Source organism: Gobio gobio (assembly GCF_949357685.1).
Source record: "Gobio gobio genome assembly, chromosome: 12".
In the NCBI taxonomy this organism is placed as follows: Eukaryota; Metazoa; Chordata; class Actinopteri; order Cypriniformes; family Gobionidae; genus Gobio; species Gobio gobio.
In genome coordinates, this window is record NC_137105.1 from 10556878 (window position 1) to 10582419 (window position 25542).

General features: G+C 38.6%; 2 protein-coding genes across 2 annotated transcripts in view; both read left to right on the top strand.

The window, feature by feature from the left end:
* The window catches only part of slc35f1 (solute carrier family 35 member F1), a 136793-nt gene extending 127142 nt beyond the window's left edge, over nt 1–9651 (top strand). The window contains exon 8 of the mRNA XM_079831987.1: nt 8449–9651. Coding sequence (XP_079688113.1) covers nt 8449–8673 — 225 coding nt within the window. The 3' untranslated portion in view covers nt 8674–9651. The remainder of the gene's footprint in view (nt 1–8448) is intronic.
* Nucleotides 8778–25097, top strand: LOC307135653 (uncharacterized protein; the record flags this gene model as incomplete). The annotated part of the gene is made up of 9 exons (XM_079832226.1): nt 8778–8781; nt 10195–10499; nt 12347–12632; nt 12710–12832; nt 13744–14001; nt 14981–15072; nt 15853–16034; nt 20942–21111; nt 24925–25097. The coding sequence occupies 9 exons, from the start codon at nt 8778–8780 to the stop codon at nt 25095–25097; spliced, it is 1593 nt and encodes a 530-aa protein (XP_079688352.1).
* Between the last annotated feature and the right edge of the window lie 445 nt (nt 25098–25542).

Sequence of the window (25542 nt, forward strand, 5' to 3'; positions counted from 1 at the left end):
CATATCCAGAATGACAAAAGCACTTAAATATGAGGAAATTAATAGGGTGGCACATGGGATGGCTTGAAATTGGGGTTTCGTCCTCTAGTGCCACTATATCAAGTTAGCATTCTTTCAAATCAGCTATGTAAATGATCTATGACGCCATATTTGTGTAAGAATAATAGAGACACGTTTTATTCTTTGCAAACCCTTCTTTAACACATGGCTGTTTGTCTCTGGGACAGTAAAATCCATCTTTGGTTCATAACTTTTCATTGTGAAATATGACACTCAGAACACCTTGCATATTACAGTGTGATTTATTGTGAGTGTGAGCATCTTTTTTTACAGGTTGTAATTACATCACTGTACCCTTGTTGAAAACTCTTTTCTCTTCTAACGCTTCGTAAAAGGGGGCACCATGTGTCTGGTTTGAAATAGCAGGCGCTTTATCATAGTTATGCTGGCATATACCACCACTTGATATATTTAAATGAGCAACCTGACACACTGGCAATGTAAGCAGAATATATTCCTTTCCAGCAGATATTACTCTTGCTGGCTCTAATACCCTTCCAGTACTGGAAAATCACTCAGGCTGTGCTTGATCTTCCATACGTTTGCCAGAACCATCTGCCTAATTTCTATCCTGTGGTCGGCACTGAACTCTCAGGTGTTTTTACTTTTTTTTAAATCCTCAGTTGAAAACGCACAAGGTTTTCAGCTATTTTCACTTAGGAAAAGCTTGTTTTCACCTTAGCGTTAAAAAGTCTTTATTTCTCATATTTGTTACTCACAATGCTACTTTTTTTTTCTTACAATTGCAATTTTATATCTCACATCAAATCATAAAATCTAAAAACATAAAATCACACAATTGTCATTGTTTTACAATTGCATTTTTATCCCAATATTGCAAATGCATTACTTGTAATTGTTATTAGATATTTCCCAGAATTTACTATGTTTTACAATGGTAACTTTATAGTTCGCAATTATGATTTTATTTCTCACAAAATGAAGGTATATCTCCAAATTGCAACATTATTCCACACAATTATTATTTCTTCCAATTGCAAATTCTCCCAATTGTAATTACATTTTACAATCGCAACTTTGTAATTCTTAAAATTGTGACTATTATAGTAGTATAGTGTGACTATGGGCCCTATCATACACCCGGCCCAATGCGGCGCCGGGCACGACGCAAGTATTTTTGCCAGTTTCAGCCCGACGCAGTTTCCTTTTCAACATTTTCACATCCAGCGCCACGTTTTTTTTAAATAGCGAATGCACTCGTCTGATTTTGAGGCAACTGAAAACGACTGAGCCATTGGCCAACTGAAATCTGGTCTAAAATCAATAGCGCAGTATTTTTTGTGTTATTTAAAGGGCGTGATAGTAATATGCGCCTATAGGCCTCTTCTTATTACCAGTGTTGGGCACGTTACTTTAAAAAAGTAATTAGTTATAGTTACTAGTTACTTCTTACAAATAGTAACTGAGTTACATCATTATAAAAGTAACTAACTACCAGGGAAAGTAACTACTGTTACTTTTTTTTTTCTTTCAAATGTTAAAATATGTCAAATAACTTGGATGCCCCCAATATTAAATATGTTAAATGAATAAATTGGACACTAAATAGGATAAATTATTATTATAAAACATTGTACATTAATGTACACTATTGTAATGTTGCTGTGGGACAATGTGAGAGACACCTATCAAATTCAATACATTATTCAATACAAAAATAATTCCGTTAGTAACGCCGTTTTTCTACAACGCCATTATTCCCATCACTGCTTATTACACACACAGCAGCACACAAACATTTTTAAATATTAAAAATAAAAGGATTCTTCTCTAGAGAAGCTTTCAGTCTTTCCGCTCGAAAAATTCCTCCATGTAAATAGCGAATCTGCCATGGTGCGAGAGCAACTGGCTTTTAAAGGGAATGAGAGGTGAGACTGGTTTATTGCACGTTATGCCCAAAACACACGCATGGCTCATTAAGAGACTAGAGACAACCCTTTTGGACCATGCGCCTGGTGCGCAGACCGTTTTTTTTCAGTCATTAAACTAGCAAAGGTGGATTTGGACGGGCCCTAAGTGCACCTGGGCTATGCGCTTCAGACCATGTGCTCAGATCGCTAAAACAGGGCGCTTTGTCTCCAAATGTGAATTCATTTCTTAATTTAAACATTCTCTCATTTAGGTGGAAACATGCTTTCATAGATCAGCTTCACTCCAAACCTCTGAAAATAAAGGTTCTTTAGTGAAGATTTTTGTTCTTATCAAGAACCATTTTACTGTATTCAGTTGTTTCAGTTGAGTGGTTTATATGATGTTTTAGATCGTTCTTGAAGTTACATCACAGGTTATTCCGATCATTGTATTGGTTCAAGGAAGTCGATATCTTCAGAGGCAAAGTAAGGCCCTTCTGGTTCTTTTACTACTACATAAAAAAGTTTCTCCTATGTCATCAGTCTATCCCAAACCTCTCGTCTTTAGTTTATTCATTTTTCCTATGTATACTCATGAACATGCAGACAAATTTATGCAGACTTGATTTTACGAAAAGCAACTCTGGAGATGCTTAAAAGCCACACCAGGACATAGTATCACTTGCTTTTATTGATTCATTGGAAATATTTATTCTGCGGTGATGCTCGAGGAGGGAATGGCAGCAGAGGGCTGCAAATTGCGAGAAAGTGTCAAAGTTTATATAAAAAAATCTCTGTGGAGTTTCTCTTGACTTCAAAAGCGTAATGTCTATCACTTCAGGGCTTTGGAGTATGAGTATGCTAGGAAATATTTATGAGTGTGTGCATGCATGTACGTTTTTTACACAAGAGTCGCCTCAACTCAGTCTGGCAGACACTGATGGTCCTCTCTATTAGAGCTTGTAGATGTGATCAACTAATAACACAAAAAAGCAATTGCATATTGCATTGCATACATCCCACAGCATTTAGGTTTTTGATGAACATGTTGCGCCAAGTAGTTTTCAAACGGCCATGCTTTCCTATTGTGGTCTGTCCAGGTGTCCATGTCATCGCCTTTAGGCAGTCTTGTTTGTGGGAGGTGGAGCAGATGGCCGGCAAATTGGTCAAACCAGGCAAAACCGTCATTTGGCAACCAGGTCCACTAAGGGTTGACTCAAGGTGCGACGGTATACTTCTTCGTTGGTTATACAATCTCTATACAATATTCGCAGAATTCACCACAGGCCGCATTGGTGGAACACTTTCAGTCGTCATTTGATGCTCGCAGTCAGTTTCCACGTCGGGATGGCAATGGCATTTAAGGCGAATCTTGGCTTGTAGGCTGATCGTATTTAACCGCTGGATGGACGACAGGCGTTGGTAAACCGAGAGAGCCTTCCCGATCCGGCAAGTGACGTTGTGTTCAGCGTCTCCATCACTCGTAATCATTCTGCCTAAATCAACCTGGTCTCACAGAATTCCGTGAAATGAACACGGGCCCCTTAACTCAAAATCCGTGGCAGTTTCACGGAATCGCCGAAAATTCCGTGATGGGTCCACGGAAGTGATTCCTATGCAAGTCAATGACAGTAAAAAGTAGACATGATTTTATGAATATTTATAGGCTACTTTTATATTTTGGAGCAACTAACTCCACTCCTACCCTAAACCTACCCACTCTCAACAATATAAAACACATAACAAGGCAAATACAAGTACAGTCACAGGTATTTATTGCAAAAACTGACCAAAAACAGTATAAAAGTATTATCTCATGTTGCATTCCAAGTCTTCTGAAGTCACACGATGTCTTCATGTAAAGAACAGAGTTGATCTTAATGTTTTAATCGCTATAATGATGATCCCGTCGCTCCGTGAACGCACTCATTCATATCTCATTCAAATAATACACACAACTTTTTAGCATGATGCAATCTGTCACGAGACACACGAGAGCCAATGGCATTTTACAATCAAAGTCGACGCAATGACGCAATTGGTCACGGGGCATACGACAGCCAATGCTGTCAAAGCTGACGTAACGTTTCTTCCGGCGGTAAAATTTGAAATGTGTTTTTGATCTTTGGCGGATAGACTCAAGGCTGCTGATCGCTTTTGGGGATTTTCTTCACACAAATCAATCGTTTGGCCTCGGAACACTTGGAATATTTGTACTTTTTGAATAAATTGTGCCTGCAGTCGTATCTGCCTGTTATATCCTGTTTTTTATAATACACAAATGGGTAGGTTTAGGGAAGGGATTGGGTTACATGTTCAAAACGTGTCTGAATACTTTAAATAAAAAAATGAAAATAATTGTAAATCAAATTATGCTGGCTGATTAAATCGAGAATCACACTCCATGTCATAATGGGAAAATCATAGTTTCTTGATGATAACCATGCACAACGCGTCTGTATACTGTCATTGACTTACATAGGCATCACTTCCAGGGACCCATCACGGAATTTTCGGCGATTCCGTGAAACTGCCACGGATTTTGAGTTGAGGGGCCCGTGTTCATTTCACGGAATTCTGTGAGATCAGGTTGGCCTAAATAGGTCAATCGTTCAACCTCATCAATGCGTTGTTGGCAAATGAATATTGATCTCTAACCCTAACTCTAACCCTAACCCTGATCTTTGGCACACTAATTCTAAGCCCCACTCGTCCAGCCTCACTGTCCAGACGATGCATTCGGTCCTGTAGACTTCTCTGCGTTTGACCAAGTAGAGCAATGCCGTCTGCGAAGGCAAGATGGCGATCATTCGTCCAGGGCGAATAACCCCTTACCCTGGCCTACAGCCTGTCACGTAACAAAATCGACCACCAACAGGAAGGGGGAGAGTACACAGCCCTGCCGGAAACCCGCGACGATGCTGATTTCGTAGCAAGACGATGCAAGCTCTTCCCGTAGCCGCTTGTTGACCAATCTCTGTAATTGGTTCAATAAACGAATGGTGTTTTCTGATCAAACACTTTCATATTGAACAACTGGAACACTGGTCTGTGAACATTAAAAATAAGCATTAATATATGCAAGTACTGTTATAGATGCTTGCTGACTTCATTTATCCTGTTGTAGTTGCTAGTTATTTGCTGTCTGATGTTCAAATCTGATCTTTACATTATTGCCGTTATTGAGGTCTATGTGTGGGTCTTTTAAATTAATGGATCATTGCTTCACATCTCGAGTTCACTGCATACTGTGTTTAGAGACACATAAAACTGTAAGAATGATGACACATGAAAATGTTATGTGACTCTATTTTTAGAAATCTGCAGTTGCCCTTTACTTAATAGCTTAATAACTTAATGCAGTCTCCCTCAAAACTAATAAATGCATCAGATTTCTTTGAGGTTTTTTTTGTTTTTGTTTTTTTTTCACAGTGAAAAGACTTCATACTTACTGCTGAATCCTGCTCTCATGGGCCAGAGCTGAAGGCTGCGTGTAATTGGAAGCACTTTGTTAATCGCAGGCGTGATAGAGAGATTGACCACAATTGAGCTGAGAGCCATTGTTCATAGCGCAGCTCCACTCTTGTGATTCTCGTCCACACCTCAGACCCTACGGATGAAAAACTATTGATGTGATTTGGAGACTGAGTGACGGCAAATCGAGTGAAGCGTTGGCATTTCAGTTTTCAAAGTTGTGATTGCTGTTGCTATTTTCAAAGCGCTGAAGAGTTTTGAGTCCCTGCTTGACCATAATGCAGAGCAAAATATAACATTTACATTCCATTCCAGGGTATAATTTATACCACCTGGTTATTTGGAAATAATAAAACCTTAGCTGCTAAAGTTATTTTAAGGTTTGGTCTTAGCAGAGTCTTAGCAGTCTAAAAGCTTTCTAAGATTAAAAAAAAAAAAACTGTTAATTTCCATCTTCCTTATAAACCATGTAATTTGGCTTCATGCTAAAGTCTTTGGGATAAATTAGAACATTTTAAGTTTTCGTCCACCATGATCCATTTAGATGAGCTTTCCCATGGCATTACTTTGCATGTAATGCATGTCTCACAACATGGATTTGGAACCATGATTCATTTATTAATGCCATCCTATCATAATTACAATCACTGACTTCTTGCCTTGAACAGTAGACTCACATTGAGAGTGAAACATTCCTCCATCTCTAATAAAACTGCTGCTCTTGCTCATTAGTTCATTCTCAGTGGAATCTCTCCTATTGGGTCTCCATGTCTGATTCCCTTGTGTTCATGAAAAAAATACGACCATAATTTGACCTTTTTTTAAACAATGTCTAATGGCTGTCATTAGACCTTATGGAGGAGAGCATCAAGGGATAGTTCACACAAATCAAGCATAGCGTTAGTTCTAGCAGGTCACGTTAGTCAAGCTCGCAGCAGCTGACTGTCAGCTGATCACGTCTACCTATAGGAATATGATGCCTATCACAGCTAATTACCCTCCTCCATCCTCAGCTCCTCCTATTGTCAGTCAGGATTTGGCGTTCTGATTCCCCCTGAATCAGACTAAATTCCCGAATTTGGTTGTAAATTTTTATATTGACATTAATACTATCTGCAATACATTGTTGGTTCTGTTCTGTTTACCCTGGGGGGATTTATCACTGTTCTCTTCTCTTATCCACTGTTCTCTTATGTTCTCTTATATGCTAGGCTGCATGGATGCACAGGGAGTTCTTGCCCAGAACAGAACCATACCGCCAATCTAAACTATATGCTAATTGTCTATCATCTTTGACAATAGTGGTTCTGACAGAATTGAAAGTGTTGTCATTACTGTATGTTGTTGCTGGAACACAAAAGGAGCATTTTCTTTAGAAGAATCTTTTCCACAATTCTTTTTCATACAGAATACACTAACATACAACATGTCAAGGTCTCTCTCTCTCTCTCTCTCTCTCTCTCTCTCTCTCTCTTTTAAACCCTCATAAATCTACAAAAAAGGTCCACATAAAGGTTCTTCAAAAGTCTGCTTTCATGCGTTGATCTGATTTATTATTTATAAATTATGATTTAAAGTTTTAAATCAGTGTTCTATTTAGAATGAATTAGAAGTGAATATGAAGTCACTGTTCTATTTAAAAGTAGTATAATTTAGTTTTAAGTTTTATTCTAATTAAAAGTAGTAACCGTCAAAAAAAGTTTTTTAAGATTTACATATTTCAATTAATAGTGAAATTCCATCAAATTGTATTGAATAATACTTGCAACTGAATAATTGATTAAGGATTGTTCAATTATTCATTTAAAATATATAAGGATTTTTCTATTTAATTTGATGGAATTTTACTATTAATTGAAATGCATAAATCTAAAAAAAAAGGCTTTTTTAAATGTTTTGAGTAAAATTATGGTTTAAAGTTTTAAGTTGTACAGTTTTAAAGGTGCAGTGTGTAGTATTTATGAGGATCTAATGACAGGAATGCAATATAATATATATAACTATGTTTTCAGTGATGTATAAAGACCTTACATAATGAAACGTTATGTTTTTATTACCTTAGAATGAGCCATTTCTATCTTCATACACCGCCGGCATGTTTCTACAGTAGCCCTAACGGACAAACTGCTCCACAGAGCGCTAGCTACTCTCTGCTCTCTCCGATGATGACATTTTTGTCCTGTTTCGGCCCCCGTAGCTTCTCTATAGCCGCGTTTCCACAGCGGGAACTTTCCCCAGGAACTAGGGACTTTGTGGTGGTACTCAGTGTGTTCCGACCGCAGGAACTGGGGTCTAAATAAAGTTCCAGGTAAAGATTTCCCCCTCAAAATGGCTCTGCTCGCGAAGTAGTACTTTTTCAATGTTCAGGAACTCTCGGGGGTGGGACTTGGGCGCTGAACATGCTGATTGGTTGAGCTCACGCAGCATTTTATTTCAACCTAAAAGTCATTTGCAGTGCGTTCAGTACGAGTTGTTTCGAATCAACAATGGAGTTTAAAAAATACGACCGTTGGACCGACGTCGAGGTTCAGGCTTTATTAAGTTAATTGCAGAGAAAAATGAAATCCAGTGGGCTCTGGAAAGTCGCGCGCAGTCCTACGTCACCGGACTAATCTTCACGGTACTTTAGACCGCGATGGAAACGCAGACAGCAACAGGTCTGAGGGAAAAAGTTCCTGGAAAAAAAGTTCCTGGGACAAATTGTTCGGGGTAATTTCGGTGGAAACGGGCTACGAAAGGGAGGGGTGAGCGTTGGGTGATTACAATTCCCAACCTCACCACTAGATGCCGCTAAAATTTACACACTGCACCTTTAAATGAGTGTTCTTTTAAGTAGTAGATTATCATTCAAAGTTTTAAATAAGTATTCTATTTAGAAGTAATCATGATTTATACAGTTTTATGTCAGTGTACTATTTAAAAGTAATAAATTATGATTCAAAGTTTTACATCTGTGTTTGATTTAGAATTATCATGATGTAGACTTTAAGTCACTCTTTAGATTCGATATATGAAGTTGATTATATTGTTTGTCTGTCTACAGTTTTCCGGGCTTTACCTGCTGTCCTTCTTCATCATCGTCCTGGGACTGGTCTTCTACGCCTCCTCATCCACCTATGTGGCACAAGATCCTCGCGTTTATAAACAGTTCCGCAACGCGGGAAACGCTATCACGGACACGCCCACCGTGGGGCCCCTGGAGCCTTCAGTGACCTATACGAGCCTGGGTCAGGAAATAGAGGAGGAGCCTCGTATACGAGTAGCCTGAAGGGGGCGTGGTCTCTCAAAACCAATCATCCACTGCCCGGCCCAGCAGTGTGTAGAAAAGTGAATGATAACGATCACTGAATGATGTAATCAACCACGTAGCAAATGAGTACACTGTGATCACGAACTGTCAATAGGTAGCAGTGACTTCTGTATATCTGAGTTATCAGATCCATCATGTATAGAGATGATTTCACCTCATTGCCTCTTTCCCCGCGGCAAATTAAGTGTTTAGAAGGATTTGTGCTGACTGTTTTGTCCAAATGCTCACTTGTGAATGTTTTATTTTCTTATACGAGCACAAAGGGTTCATTGTATCTGAAAGTATGAAAAGGTTTGCCTCTCTACAGTTTCATTAATATTTTATTTTATGTTTAAAATGAGACCTGTCTCTGGAAAACTGCATTCTGAGTTTTAAAATGCTGATTTGAGCCAGTGCCTTGCCATGTAATATTATTGTGGGTTCCATTTAGCCAATGAGAAATCATGACTTCTTAAATGTCATCGGTATTGAACATCATGTCATGATTGCATATTGTATTATCTGCTTAAAATTATAAATATTTCCTTCTACTAAAGGGGTAAAAAAAGAGCGATTTTCCATCCGTCTTTAACGGTTATACCATGTTAATTTTTTTTTTATATTTGTCATATTGTTTATTTTGTTTTAATTCTGCCAAGAAAGGGTAGGCCTACATGCATTTGTATTAAATATTAAAGTCTGTGTAATAGCAATTGATTGTAAACTTGTAAACTATTTTACGGCACTCGACTTTGTTTTATAAGCAGTTCAGTCTTTAATTATCATCTTATTTGGATAAAATCCAGTACAAATGTACAATACATGTGTAAAGTTATTCTGAACTGATATCTACATTTTGTTTTGTTTTAATTTCTTGCTTTAATTTTTGTCATTTAAATATTGGAAATTCTTAATGTGTCTGACTTGCTTAAAATAAAGTATATTTGTCTTAAACTCAAAAAACATGAATGTGCCAAGACTTGGAATATGTTTTTGACATTGTCACATCATAAAAACCTTTTGGGCTATTAATTTATTTGAAAAGAGAATGTATTGAAAAGCATAGAAAAGAAAAGCATAAATAATTCATACAACGGGAAATATAGACAGACAAGAATACTTTATTGACTCAACAGCCGCATTAGAAGTAAAATGCACAAAAGTTCAACTCTAACACAGAATTTCAAGATAATTGCAAGAAAGAACGTAGAATAAATTAGCAGCGTTTTTTGTCATTGTTGTTGGGAAATTAAGCGTTTATCTTCTAAATATTTATTACGTAACGTTTCAATTCGATCTACCCGATTGGCTTGGCGAATGAAAACGCTTGCTGTGTGAATGTTAATTAGATTAAGCAGGTAGGCTATATTTAAATAAACCGTTGGCGTGACCTGGCTTATATTCATGAGCTGCTAATATTCATGAGCGACCTCTTCGAGATTCGCCACCACCCCATGACCTCTCTCAGGTGGTTTCTTCCTAACCTTTAACACCTGAGAGGTGGCTGTAAACGGGGCGGTGACACCGGCACAGGTATGGCAGACCTTAGCACGACCTGGGAGTGTGAGTTGCTGGAGCAATTCTCCTGTCTGACTGCCGCCACAGATGAAGAGCTCCATCTGAATACATCAGATATCACTTCGGAAAGAAGCGACAACACAACGGGCTTATTGCATTTAAGTGATGAAGTCCTCCTGGTTATATTGAGGAACTTGGACCCAGTGTCGCTGCTGAGGCTCGGCAGCGCGTGCAGTTTATTGTTCCGAGTTTGTTCGTGCAACTCTCTGTGGACCACACACTTCCAGGTAGGCTACACAGTATGCCTGGAAATTGAGCTTTGATTCATAATGAGTCGAATCTTTTGAATGAGCTAATTCACCGTTTATGCGTGGTATACCAGTAGGTGGCGAAAAGTGTGTTAATTGAATCATGCATCCAACCTTGAACCTTCGAGTCATCAGAGCTTTGTGGACATTGTAGAAAAAATGTGCTATATGAATGTGTGTGGCTGTGGCCGCTCCGAGACTCATTCACGGCACAATCGTTCAATCCCTTCAACCAGTGAAATGCTTTCACACTTGGCACTTGAATGACCTGCATAGACAGGGAAAGTGAACAAAAATAGTCTGTCTGTGCATGGATGTGAATTAGAGTCATTCATCCACGATTCGAACATCGATTCGAGTAGCTATCTCGCATTATGTACCCCCCCCCCCCCCCCCCAAAAAAAAAGATGGAAGGAAACATTTGGCAATGCGTTGCGTTCCCTCGCAAATGTTCCCTCGCAAATCTCGCATTATGTACCCCCCCCCCCCCCCCATTAGAATTGCGTTATATAAAGTAGCAATTGTGAGAAACTCGCAATTCTGAGACAAAAGTTAGTCTTCCCCTCAGAATTTGACTTTATAACTCGCAATTCTGAGAGAAGTCAGAATTGCGAGATGTAACTCAATTGTGTGAGATATAAAGTTGCAATTATCTTTTTAAAATGTTTTAACAAGCTTCCATACAATGCTTTTGCGTTCTCTTGCCATTTTTTTTGCAAAATGTTAGCATTCCCCTGAGAAACTTCACTCGCAAGGAACGTAAAGGTTTTGCGAACCAACGCAACGTTTCTTGGGGGACTCAAAACATTTGCGAGGGAACGCAACGCATTGCCAAATGTTTCCTTCCATCTTTTTTTCTCTTCTATGTCCCTTTAGGGGTTCTATATTTGGCCTTATAGCAATACAACAAATATTTCAAATAAATAATTGTTCCCATCACATTAAAGGGATAGTTCACCCAAAAATGAAAATTAGCCCATCATTTACTCGCCCTCAAGTCATCCTATGTGTATATGACCTTCTTCTTTCAGACGAATACAAACAGAGTTTGTACAAAAGTCCAGGCTAATCCAAGCATTAGAATTGGATTCATAGTTGCTCTGTTTTTGAAGTCCATAAAAAGTGCATCTGCCCATCAAATAACATGCTCCACGCGGCTCTGGGGTGTTAATAAAGGCCTTCTGAAGCGAATCAATGCGTTTGTGTAAGAAAAATGTCCATATTTATAACTTTATAAAGTAAACTTTCGGCCGACCGCCTTCCCTGTTCAATTTATGGAAAAATTGTTGAAAGTTCCCCTGCCGATCGAAAGACTAACTCGACCAGGTACGCTTATGACGTCACGTACGCATCTTCAACATTCAACACTTTTCCATGGAAGGTGATCTGCTGGAACATTACTTGATAAAGTTTTAAATATGGATATTTTTCCTACACAAATGCATCGATTCGATTCAGAAGGCCTTTATTAACACCCCAGAGCCGCGTGGAGCATGTTATTTGATGGGCAGATGCATTTTTTTATGGACTTCAAAAACAGAGCAACTATGAATCAAATTCTAATGCTTGGATTAGCCTGGACTTTTGTAATATAACTCTGAAGGAAATGTCATATACACCTAGGATGACTTGAGGGTGAGTAAATTATGGGCTAATTTTCATTTTTGGGTGAACCATCCCTTTAATAGTCTTTTTAAAAAAAAATGTATTCTATTAATGTTTTTTATTTATTTTTTGGGGGTTTTATTTTATCTTGATCCACAAGTTTCCTAATTGAATGCAACAGTCACTCCTGTGCTAATCCTCTCCAAAATGTATCTTGTCAGGTTTCGTTTGGGGTCAGTCTGTCATATACCCACGCCAGGTGTCCCGTAACAGCCAAAACAGCCTTCCGCTTGGTTTTTATGTGGAGATCCCTCTTCAGAAACATCCACTGTAACCGGGCGTTTCAGGAGAAGCTCTTTGTGGAGATCCCACTCGCGCCACACAAGTACTGGATCCAGTGGCTCGTGCTGGAGGAAAGCGTCCCCTTGCCCTCAGTGAGGCTTCCCTGCAGTGAAGTGGAGAATTTGTGGGGCGTCACCACAGATTTGTTCCAGGACAAACTCCAAGGTTGTCATATTCTCAGCCATCACCTGAGGTTGCCATGTTTAATTCAGGTTTAACATTCTGCTTGATTTGTTTCCCAGAGAAAACTGAAGATTGTGACGCCCTCAAGTTTGAATGGAGGGAGCTCTATCATCTTGCATTGAAGCATCATGGTAGTGTCTCACTGGTCTTCCAGCATGTTCTCAGCCAACACCAAAACAGTGGTGAGATACTTGCATCCCATTTAATGAAATGTGAAAACAACCTTTTGACAGGCCGTCTTTGGTCCTATGTTGTACAGTGAAAGAGGTTCACTATTAGGAGCACAACCACAGAAATCACCACGATTGGTCATCTTTCGTCTGAGCCCAAAATCATACAATGTACCGGGCATTAGGGAACCGGTTGTGATTGGATGTTAAACTTGTCTAATTGCAAGGTCTTTAGGACACTTAATGGCCAAATAAAAAGTGCATTAAGCAACATTGCGTATATTTTTTTTATTAATATTCCTGAAAAAATTTAGCATATGCAATATATCACCTTACCTTAATGCTCTTGAGTGCTGGAGTGAATCCAGTCCACTTGATTTTGTGCAGTGCATTTAGCAAATTAATGGTTGGTTTATGATGGCACCTATACTGCTGTTTTACCCAAAAGGACATGAGGGTTTCTGGGTTCTATCGTTGACCTTTTATGTCTGTGCTGTATATGTTTCCATTCTCCTGAAAGTAATGGGATTTTTTGCACTGGTGGATCACTTGAAACTGCTGTGATGGACCCTTGATCAGAGATTTGGGATGGGACACAGGGATGTTCCCAGTAAAGGACTGTGACTCATAGTTCACATTCGCCTGCTATTTCCTGTATCATTTAATACACTAGTAAATGAAAGGCCCATGTTCTATAGCTGTTAGCTTTGAACAGGATGTGCCGTATCCTGGTCAGTGTCGATCTAAAGGTCTTTCAAACTTCCACCAGTAGTTTTGGAGTTCCTTCTGGAAGGTTGCAGAAAGGTGTAATTGTGCAGACTTTCCTTCTGAATGCATTTCCATATATTATTGTAGTGTTTCTGCTTGACTAGCTTTTGATCTGAAGTATTGTTGTCATTGACCATATCTTGTACTGATTTTAGAGCATGCCGAGCTGGAGTCCATGTACCGTCAATACGTCCAGTGCCGGTTCCAGTGGCTCTTCACATACTGGTTGTTTCGTCAGCCGACTCCGTACAACAAGCAGCTGCGATCCATTTTCCTGCAGTGGAAGAAGCACAGCAAGAGAAAGGTGGCCACCTGGGGTGAAACCCTGTGTGACGTGAGGTACCTGGCCTCCCTGCACCCCATTACCAAAGACTACTGGAGAGGCCGATTGGCCCAGGGAAATGAGAATCTGGGTGAGTTATTTGGTTAAACAAAATATGCCTTAAAATAAAATAGCTGTAGTAGTACTTCAAATTATATATATTTATACCATGTATTTAGTTAATTTGATTGTTTATAGATTTAATAGCATGTGTGTATTAGGGGCATTACGATACCCTCGTCATGTTTCGATACATATCACGATACGATATTGCGATACTCAAAGCCATATGGTAAAAGGTTATCAGAAGTACTGTTGATTTAAAATGCTACATTTTGTATTACATTGGGGTGGTAATGAATAGGCTTGGACTTGGTGCTGGTAACCCAATACACAGGACAATGGTGATACCAGAATACAAATATTCTAGCCTGATGTCGTCATACTCAATTCTAGTCAAAATATGAGTCTGAGACTGCTCCGTTGGGCTGTGATTATGGGGCGTGTTTCAACCGAACCAGGAAAGACCTCAATTGGATAGCCCTACAACCAATCAGAGCAACGGAGCGACGCATAACGTTTGTTATCAAACGTTAGTTTTAGTTTTTTTTTTTTTAGCTGCCAGCCCTGCCAAAATAACACATATTTTACCCCCAAATGCCTTTTTTCCCGGAGAAAAGTTTTATTGTGACGCCATATATTGTTACACCCCCAGTGTGTATAGATTTTAATTTATGTGGTATTTATTATTCATCTCATTAATAATATAATTGATCTCAAAGAGCTTTCAGTAAGATTGTCTGGATGTTAAATGAAATATTTCCCATTCATCAGCATCTATTGGTCAACCTCTGGTGGAGAATTGGCTAGATCTTTAAACCTTTGAGGAGTCCAGCAGCCTGCTGTATTTGAACGTGTTTTCTGTTCTTTGTTGGTCTCATATGGTGCTCTCTCTTGAGGAACTATGCCTGTACTAGTCCTTTGGCAGGAAAAGAGTCTGTCTTATGTTACTGCTCCAGTCTCTTTGAATACCATCTCATGTTCTGACTGTACTTGTTTCTTTCCATCAGGGATTCAGACTGTTGCAAACTACTTCTCCATGTGTAAGTCTCTCATGGCCTGGATCCTGGGCCGCGACTGGGGCCGACTGAAGCGAAGAAAGGTACGACCCTAGAATGCATGCAGGAAGCTGAGCAATATTTCAGTCTGAAGCCGATATGACTTCAACAATTTTTTTTTTTTTCTTTGATATGAAGTTGTCTCTCCCCAGTGTGTATCTGTGAGGTTTGAATAAATTTGACATGCTGTCTTTCAAGGGACTCTTTCTGGGGATTGTCCCCATTCTATTCCAACCGATCTCTCTTCCCCATCTAAAAAATGGCAAACAAGTTCCTCAGAGGACGTGATCTTAAATATTCCAGCAGTGCTCATCCTCTGCATCTCATTAGTCAGTGAAAATGATTTCACAGGTCACGGCGTGAGCAGACGCTCCTATCTAATGGCTGCCTAAATGGATTATAGAAGTATCGGTGCATGTCTCAGTCGATTACATTGCACGTCTGAGCATACAAACTCTCCCAGTATTATACACTGTTTTACGACACGTGACCATTCAAGGACACAAAGGATCAGATGGACATTAAATGTGAATTTTTATTTTTACCTACAGAGGTTAATGAGATTCTTTTCATGGATTCTTTGTATGTGCTTTGCATAACTACATGCGTTATAATGTATAATTTATTTAGATTTGGTCATTTATAATTTTTCAAATATCAGTTTATCTGCGAGAGATTTGTATGTACCATGATAATGTGCGGTTAGCCAATTGTTTTTTTTTTGGACTCATGAATATGCAAATTTAGGCCTGTTCCCTTATGCATACACTATTTCGGGAGCAAGGTCAGTTGCACTTGCTGATGTAATGACGTGTCGTTGGCAGGTTTATGAAGACACGCTGGAGGGTGTATATCTTCTGCTGAGGCGGGAGATGCAGGAGACTCTCATCGAGCACGAGCGCTTCTGGCAGGTGGCCAAAGTCCAGATGACCCGTGTCTGTACGCTGGAGGAGACGGCTGCAAATTATGTCAACTGGAAAATGATTGAGACACTCCCCTACTACAAGTCAGTCCTGCTTGAGTCTGCGCGTATGCTCGCTTGCTTTGTCTGTCTCGCTCTCGCTTGCTTTCTCTTTCTTTCCTGAGAATGCAGATTTAGAATTGTAATGTTTACAGGAAACGATGTGTGTGATGTATGTATAAGCAAACATAATATACCTATACTGACAGAAGGTATTTCCTTGCATCCTATTGTTTGTTTTTTGAGGTTTAGATAAACCAAATTAAAATGTGGAAAGCTAGCTTTAAAAAAAAAAAAAAAAATATATAAAAATCAAAAGCTAACAAATTATTTATTTTAGTTTAACCCCCCCCCCCCCATCATTTAAATTAAAAGTTACATTAAGTTAAAGGACCCGTGGCATGGCATTTTTCTATTATTTTATAATGTTTCCTGAGGTGTACTTGTATTGTTAGTATGATTTTTACATCATAAAATGTCAATTTAGAAATAAAAGGCATTTTTTTTCTATACTGATGTTTGCCCTCTGGCTGAATGCCCTGTTTCAAGAGACGTGTCTGCTATGACAGTGGTTCCCAACCACGTTCCTGGAGGACCCCCAACAGTGCACATTTTGCATGTCTCCTCAATCAAACACACCTGATTCAGGTCATCAGCTCATTAGTAGCTACTCCAAGACCTGATGTGGGTGTGTCAGACAAAGGACACATCCAAAATGTGCACTGTTGGGGGTCCTCCAGGAACGTGGTTGGGAACCACTGTGCTATGAGACTTCAGTAAAAACGCCCACTGTTGTGATTGGCTGACATTTTTGCATTTGAATGAATATCAGATCTTGTAGCGGAGGGGGCGTGATTTAACGAGGTCTACCAGGCACGAGCAGAGCCTGCTGCCAGAGAGACGGATGGACCTGAGTTCACTTCTCATCAGTTCTGTCAGTACGTCTCAGTTCAGTGAACTTTTTTAGTTACTAGCATATACTACAGGTTATTTGTTTATTTCTAGTCGGAGGGTATGTCACTCATGTCAGAAAGTTAGTAACTCTAGTAAATGATGGATCAGCGCTGACTGGAGACGCGAACCGTTTAGAACGATTCAGTCCGATTTGGTGAACTGGATCGGTTCACTAAAAAGAACCGGTTCAAAAGAATGATTCGTTCGCGAAACGGACATCACGGACCAGAGACAGAGCGATTGCTAACAAAGTTGTTTATAGTAACTACTGAGTTATGAGAGCTGTGCTGCCAGCGCGAGTTTGTTTGTATCTGAGAGTTCTGAATAAACACGAGTCCCAGTCACGCCGAGTCCGTCTTCATCCTTATTCTACCAACTTTGTAACACATGCAATGTACCATTACAGCGAGATGAACGAGTTACGAGTAAGTGTTGATTATAGCATTATTTTTAGATATTTTCCTATCATATGAAAAGCGTCAGTGACACGCATTGAGTACACAGCGCAAACAAAGACACAACAGCAGTAATCGAATGTAATCCAGTTTGTCTGGCTAGCCCGGATACGCTCACGCTTACCCCCCTTCTGCTTAATCTCACGCCGCATATGGCGCCTCTGCTGTGGGCCAGATGCAGTACTGGGGGTCGGTGATGTTGAAGGATGACCGGCCAGTGCAGCCCGAGCTTCGGTGTGTGAGGTTTATCTCTAAAGAGATGCGAGTCTGCCGATGTTGAGCAGAAACGCATGACTGTACATTGTAGAACAGATAGACGCAACGAGGACGTACAAAAACAGACTCTCACAAGATAGAAAACACCGTTCTGTCGGGAGCGTGTGCACGAATAATAAAGTTCTGTGTGAACTTGAATAATTAGCTACACATCAGAAATCACTGATCACAGATCAGAAGGGACTGAAAAAAGACTTCTGTTTTCATTTATACATCCAAACACTGAGAAACTGCCAGCATTCACTCGTTCACAAGCCGTGATCTCTCGAGGACGAATATGGCGCTTGCATGGGCGTGCCAAAATCTCTGGGAGGAGGAAAGGGAGTTAACCGTTCCTGTTTTGACTTCATAACAGGAGACTTCAAGATTGGCTAGTCTGGCCTGTCATTTTCTCAAAGGCAGAGAGAGACAGCCAGAACTCGGTTTACAACGATCAAAATTTCTAGCCACTTGGGCACAATATTCAGGCTAGGGGAACTCATATTAATGTTGAAAAACCTCATAAAATGACAATTTCATGCCATGGGACCTTTTTAAAAAAAAAAAAAAAAAAAAATTTGAAAATGAAATTGGGTTAACTTTATTTGATCAATTAATTATAATAATAAAAAGGAAACGTTTTATTTAAATACAAATATTTAAATAAAAATAAGCAAATTTTAAACTGTGAATAAATAAAAAGCCAACTTTTAAAATAAAGTATTACAAAATAAATAAGCTAACTTAAAACTGAGGGGGCATTTTACATGACACTGTTTTCAACTAAACTTGTAAATGAACGGCCAAAACACATGAAGTGACATCTGTGTTTTGGGGAGCTGAAGATGCAAACTTTTGAAAGCGGGTTTCATAGTGCACGTTATTGAGAACTACTGTTATCGTCTCCGTGTAAACTACAAAAATGCTAATTTGTGACCTGTCGTCATGCACATGTGTATTCTGTTCAGTCTATAGTAGTGTTTTCAAATATCTATTTCGATATGTATCAATACTAAAATATCTGAAACGATACCAATACTCCTTTCTACAGTATTGATACACCGATACCAGCTGCGCTTTCTTGCTCTCCTCTCCGACCGACAGCGAGTTGACCCGCACCCGCCTCCTCTCAGTCACTCCGGTTAAGTAGTGTTGGTGTGACTGGTCTGAATTTCATGCGGGAGTACACGATTCTACTCATTCTTGCAGATTTCGCGCTCACATGTGAAGTGCACACACGTACAGTAATAAAGCCGCCTCTGACATACAAGTGCAAAAATTAGCGCTCTTTCCCGGCTTATTAATGGTCAAATACACTCAAAAATAATGTTACAATGCCCATCTTGGTGAGTATTAACGTAGAGTCGTAAACAGTTCAGGAAGAACGTAACATGAGCTGTATTTTGGATCCATGTGTGTGTCAGGTCTTAAAGGGACTGTAGCTGAATAAACATGCCACTCGCTAAAAGACAAACGATCCCTTACTGCTCTTGACTGTAAAAAATAAATAGATGAATCCATTAAAGTTACACAAGTTAATCAATGAAGATTTTCAAGTGTTATTTTAAATTTGATTTTGTTCAGTTTCTTACCTGAACACTACTGTTAGACCTACCTGAAAAAATAAAGCAGCATTTAATTTGTATCTTTTATTCTATTGTATTTTGTGCTATTGTTAGTAATGTTTTTGTTCTTATTTATTACTGTTTACTTGTCTTTTTTAAATTCAATTTACCATTTGAAATCAAGCTTCCTTGTGCTGTGTAAGCTATTGCAACAATTACCCCATTGTAAAAAATGCATTGTTGCAGTTGGCAAATATTTGTGAAATAATTATGGTTATTGATCAACTTAACCAAGCTCAACCATATAGTGATCTCTTCAGAAGAAATTCGATTGCATAGACTTTCAACAGATGGACAAAAAGATGAATATAAACAGTATACACAGGTTTTTTTGTTGTGGTATTTAAAATGGTATCGGATATCAAAGTTATAAATTCCAGTATCGTGACAACACTAGTTTATAAGCATGGAGTGTTTCCTTAAGGTGACATCGGGATTGTTTCGACAACTTTGTCGTCTGTATGGGAAACTCTTCAAATGCAAAGAAAGCTTTTCTGTAATTAGTTAGTACATTGTAGTTTAAACGTACCCTAAGCTACCTTAAATTTTTAAAAAGTTTAATATTGATGACTAATATTTATTTATTTATTTATTTTTTAAATAGTCCAGCACATTGTACATAAAGCATGCTTCACAAAGCTTTTTGTATCACTTTACTGATGCAACATTTTGTTTAAATGAGGCTGTCCCAATTATCATGTTGGGTTAGTGACATGCTAATTTGCTTGTAAACCTAGCATTCACTCTTCAGGCTGTAAAGTGTTGCTTTGTTCCTCAAATCACGGTTGTTTCCCTTAAACTAGTGGCGAAAACGTTTGAGCTTTACCAGTGTTTGGCTTTTAGACTGGGCTTTGAAGCTTGGAGAGTGCACTGGGTGGAGATGGCAGCTTCAAAAAAATGGCCTGCAGTCAGTCGATGGCATCTTTGAAGTGTATGGCGACTGATCTCAAAAAGCTGAACTGAACTCCTCTCTAAAGTCAGCCGGAGCCCACAGCATTAGAGTAAACCAAGATCAGTGGTGTGAAAAGTTAAGTGGGATGTTCCTCGAGGGCAGTGGTCTTACGTAAGCAGATGTGTGTGTAATCGAAGTGGTAAAGTGAGATCACTGTATGCCTAAAAAGCACCATGCCATTCAGTCATATTGATACTGGCTGATTTAAATATTTCCATGCAAAATAAAGTTTTGAGTTGTGCAAATAAAATGGCAGAGAAGTGCTAAACTACATAACTATAACATCTAATTGGTCATTAGCATTCAAACCATCAGTGCTGCTTGGCTGGTTTTAAATTGAACTAATTCATATTTGAAGAGGTATGTTTGAATTTATGTGCAGCGAACATGCAAGCCCACGCTGTTTTCTTAAGTGTTTTTCATCCAGGGTGTTTTGTTTGAAGCTGTAACAGTCATTATACAGAAGAATCTCAAGAGACCGTGAAGACGACTGCCTCGTTGTTCAGAAGTGCTTGAAAAATTACTTTCCCCGCAAAAGCTTTTACTTTGTTTTTGGTTTTTAATTCTCTTTTTGGCTTCTTAATAAAAGGTTGTCTTATTTCCCAAGCTAATAAAAACGCATAATAATTAGACTTGTCTATTGCTTTGTGTAGTTGTTTTCATAATGGTTTTCCAACTCATGCATATAATGTTTTTTTCCTTTCTTTTAAGGCTGTATCTGGTGTCTGGTAATTCGGTGTACCTGGATCATGTGCAAGGTTTCTTGCGTAGAAAGAGGATAGTCCGGGATTGGATTTACCTGGAGGAGAACATCTGGGCTAGACAGTTGCTCCCTGAATCACTCTACACATTGCTGGAGTTTGACACCAAGATCTCTCAAGGTGGGTTTACCAAACATTTGTACAACAGCCCTAAAGGGACCCTTTCCATTTAAATCATTGGCTCTCTATCAGGGGCTGGGGGCCTCAAACGTCCAAGGGGGCCTCAAGATGACTTAAAATTAGGGCTGGGTAAAATAAATATTGATTTTCTTAAATCCCAAGATTCGATTAGTCTATCCTGTTTTTCAGTTAATGAATGACCGGAACATTGTAGCGCGCCTCACATCTAATGAATCGCAATATTTGTGCTTTGTTACTTTTGATATGAAACAAAGTCTGATGTCAAAATTACGTCAATTTTTATTACAAAATTCCCAAAATAAATACCGGTTTTGGTGCTCTATAATGTGGCGTGACTGGTCGCAGCAGTGCTTCAGTTCAAGAGAAGCGGCAGCGCGGAGTCCACGTGAACTGCCATTAAAGCGGATGAGATGATCAGATACAGCGCAATCTTTAGGCATGTTAAAAGAGTACAACTTACTGAAATCTGTATCACATCACACGTAATCGCTCAACCTCGGAAAGACATCCATAAAACGGCATGTAAGCAATGTAATGTCGCATTTACCTCAGAAAAAGCACATCCAGTGAGATAGAAAAATTAACTCTAGGGAGGAGCGTTTTTATAAATATATGCACCACATTACATATGCATTTAAAATTGAAGAACATTAAAAATTATAATGAATGTTTGAATAAATCAGTTAAGTTTGACAGCCACCATTTAAATAATCATATCTCTACTCCAATTGGTTTTTTGAAATCTAAACATGATTATGTAGCCTAATTGTAAAACTAACTTATTTGTATACAAACACTTATATTACACTCAAGATAATTTTAACCTTCTATACCTATATATCTGTGTATGTAGTACCAGCTGACACCCATTTATAGTTTCCAGCATTGAGAGATTCCCACACCCCCCCCTTCACATTTGCCATGTACTGTCTGATATATATCCAAAATCAATCTTTAATTCGGAATCGAAAGCTTGTGAATAGAAATTGAATCAAATTGTGAAATTTGTGTCAATACCCAGCCCTACTTAAAATGATTGAAAATAATTCAAAACAAGCATAAAAAAAGCTAAAACAGCTAGAAATCATGATATTTAATATTAAAAATAGCCCAAAGTCGCAATCTTGATTCAAACACCCACATGTTCTTATTCCAACAACGATTCTCCTGTCTATTAAACCTTTGAAAATCACACTGGAACGTTCACATCTGAGTTTGCGCTGTTGCTGACCCAGAGAAAGCAGTTATCATGCATGGATATGAAACGGCTTCGCAAACCACATACTAATCTTCCACCACACAGTATCGATAATTCTGTTACAAATATTCAAATGATCACTGAAGTACTGGGATAAAAGATAGTTGGGATATAAACACTGTCTACAGAAACGATCAAAATAGAGCAAATCACCTTTTGAAATTAACTTGGTGCTTCAAATAAAAATGTAATCAATTACACCTGTAGGTGACGACAAGTGACTGTTTGTCGTTGAATCATTCAAGAGATTGATTCATCCAGCAATGAACCAGTGAAGAATGTGTTTTTGAATTAGTCATTGAATCGTCATTTTGTCAGAACCTCTAGTAAATTAAATCTTAGTTTCAAATGGATCAGGATTCTGAACAGACAACTAAATAAAATAAGTTGTGATCCTCAATTTATTCAGAATCTTGCAGCTGTAACTGAAGCCATCCGTTCATAATGGCTACAGTAATATGGGCGAGAAATCCGAATGAGCCGAGTTAGATTTGTAAGCCTGGTGTCGTCTTTGCTGCCCTTAGTGCATTTCTGCTCTCGTTAGATTTCTCTAATTAACAGCTGTTGTTTTTGTAGCTGATGCAGTCTTTCTCAACGCTGCTGTAAGTTCATCTTGGTTCATCAGATTTTAAGTGTTGGTGTTAATCCTCAGTCCTCTGTGAGTGGTCGAGACCACACACAGTTCATGACTTTTGCATTAGCTGGGTCTTTCATTTCAAAGCGCCTTATAAGAATGTGACTTATGTTTGACAAGTACTGATGACCAGCAAATATTTGAATCATACAAGCCCTAAATGTAGCTATTAGGGTTGGATTAACAGTGCTTAAAGTCACCATAATCTTTAATAACAAAAATTAATATAAATTGTGCCCTCGTAATCAAAATAACTTCCCCCTCCCTCTTGCAGTGACTTCTCTTCTCAGGTTGTCCCACCCTCACGCCAGTAAACGCATCACACACTCGCATGACGTCACAGCAATAGCAAATCACAACCATCCAATCAATTCCCAATAGACAATCAAGTCCCGCCCTAATTTTTTTCCCCTTTCTTTCTCGAGGAGCTGTTTTCTTCCCTATGCTGACTTTGATTTAAATCCATTTCATTTAACATTTTGTAGTTTAAGACCATACTAGAGACAGTTAAATCATTGTCATTCAGTTAGTACAGTGCATCCTGACTATGGTTCAACCAGTAAACCAACCAGCAAATCTGCAGTCTGCTTTAATGCACCTCTGCCTGTCTGAGAGCGATCCATCAGTGGTGTTGATGAAGGAATGCTGTGAAATTTGATTAGGATTTATGAGGGAGCAGTTCCATCCCGCCGTGACCCAGCGGTGTGAGGAATGATGCTCCGTTTATTTGCAGGCTCCGTCTCAAGGTAATTTGTCTTGTTTGCCATCTTAAAAATAGTTGAGACCGTTTATAGTCCATTCAAATCTAATCTTCAATGAGGTGAGAACCGTTAAGGTTTGTTTGTAAGCATCCACTTATCTAGAGCTCCACAATGGCCAAGACTCATTCAATTGTAGTGTTCAATAACAAATTGCATATGCTAGAGATGCATCAAAGGAAATGAGACCGTAACAATTCAGTCGACTTAATTTGTGCACACAACCAACAACTTTGTCAAAGGGTAATGCTTAATAACAATAATAATAATATTGGTAGCACTTTATTAGTCCTGTTCTTCATGTACATACTATGTACTTATTGCCCAGCTATTATAGTATTTATTATAACACTGAACCCACCCCTTAGCCTTAACTTAACCCATGTAGTTGTCTTATATCACCCAGTACTTTCTTAGGTACACTTAAGTCAAACCAACAATAATTTTTACAACGTAAATGACCCTTTAAGGTTTTTATTTTATATATATATATATAAATATATATATATATATATATATATATTTTTTTTTTTTTAAAGGTTCATTTGAAATCGCATCAACAATTTTTTTTTAATGAAGGAGATTGTGTTTCTGTTGATTAAACCAATGTTATTTGAACCACAAGTTGATTTGACAAAAGGGAAAAAGCTAAAGCTTCAAATCATGAAAATATTTTTTACAGTGTACAGCAAGTACAGATACTGTAAAATAAAGTGGAACCATTATATAAAATAACGGTAGCACTTTAGTTATATAGTATTAACAGGAAGCACATGGGGACCAGGACTGTAAAATGCTACCATGTACTTATTTTAATAATTACAATAACTGGGTAATACCCCTAACCTTAACCCATGCATTTACCTTACAGTGTAATGGTACATGCAACTACACGTACTGTAAAATAAAGTGCAGCCAAAATAATTGTTTAAACATGTATACTATAGACTGTATATAGTCAATATTTAATCTTATTCATAAAATGGTGTTGGCATTTTAAAATCATCAGGTTTTTTACAATCAGGTTGTATTGTGTACATCAGCCACCTTGCTTTTGGATTGGCCACAAAAAAAAAAGTTGCTTTTGTTCATGATGGCTATCGGCCTTTCATAACCTCTCTGTCTGCATTGTGTTTGAACAGAGAGTTTACACGGGGACTCTCTGCCGGCGCAGCTGAGTCGACTCATGTGGCTGTACCTGAACTCGGGTCAGGAGCTCTATCTGGAGGCGGTGAAGGGAATGGTGCTGCAGTGCGCTCAGGCCTGTCTCAACCATCTCGGCTCGCTTCAAGCCTGTGAAGTGCGTGTGGCGTAGACCTCATGCACACCCAAACATTTTAACTTTTTTTAAAATACATTTTTATAACATGCGTCTTTATTCTAAGAAGATTTTTTAAAGTTTTTTTTTTTTTTTTTTTTAAGACCATGCTGTAGTGCACAAACCCATTCATTCTCAATTTATGTCTGAGTAAATGTAGTGCACATGCAACGTTTTTAACTTCTATTGGTTTTAGCATTCCAAATGATTGCTAGTCTCCTTCCGAGAAGCTTTTTATTGTAACCATCATGTGACTTTTTGCTTGGTAATCTCGTGATGGTAGACTGCTGGTTAGTTTGCTGACCTTGACTCAAGGTTGCTGACTTATTAAAGCACCTTCACACCCCACAAACGAGTTTTTCGTTTTTTCCCTTCTGCTGCTAATATTGAAAAAATATTGATGGGCGGAAAAGTTGTTCTTTAAAATTCTTTAAATTTCTCC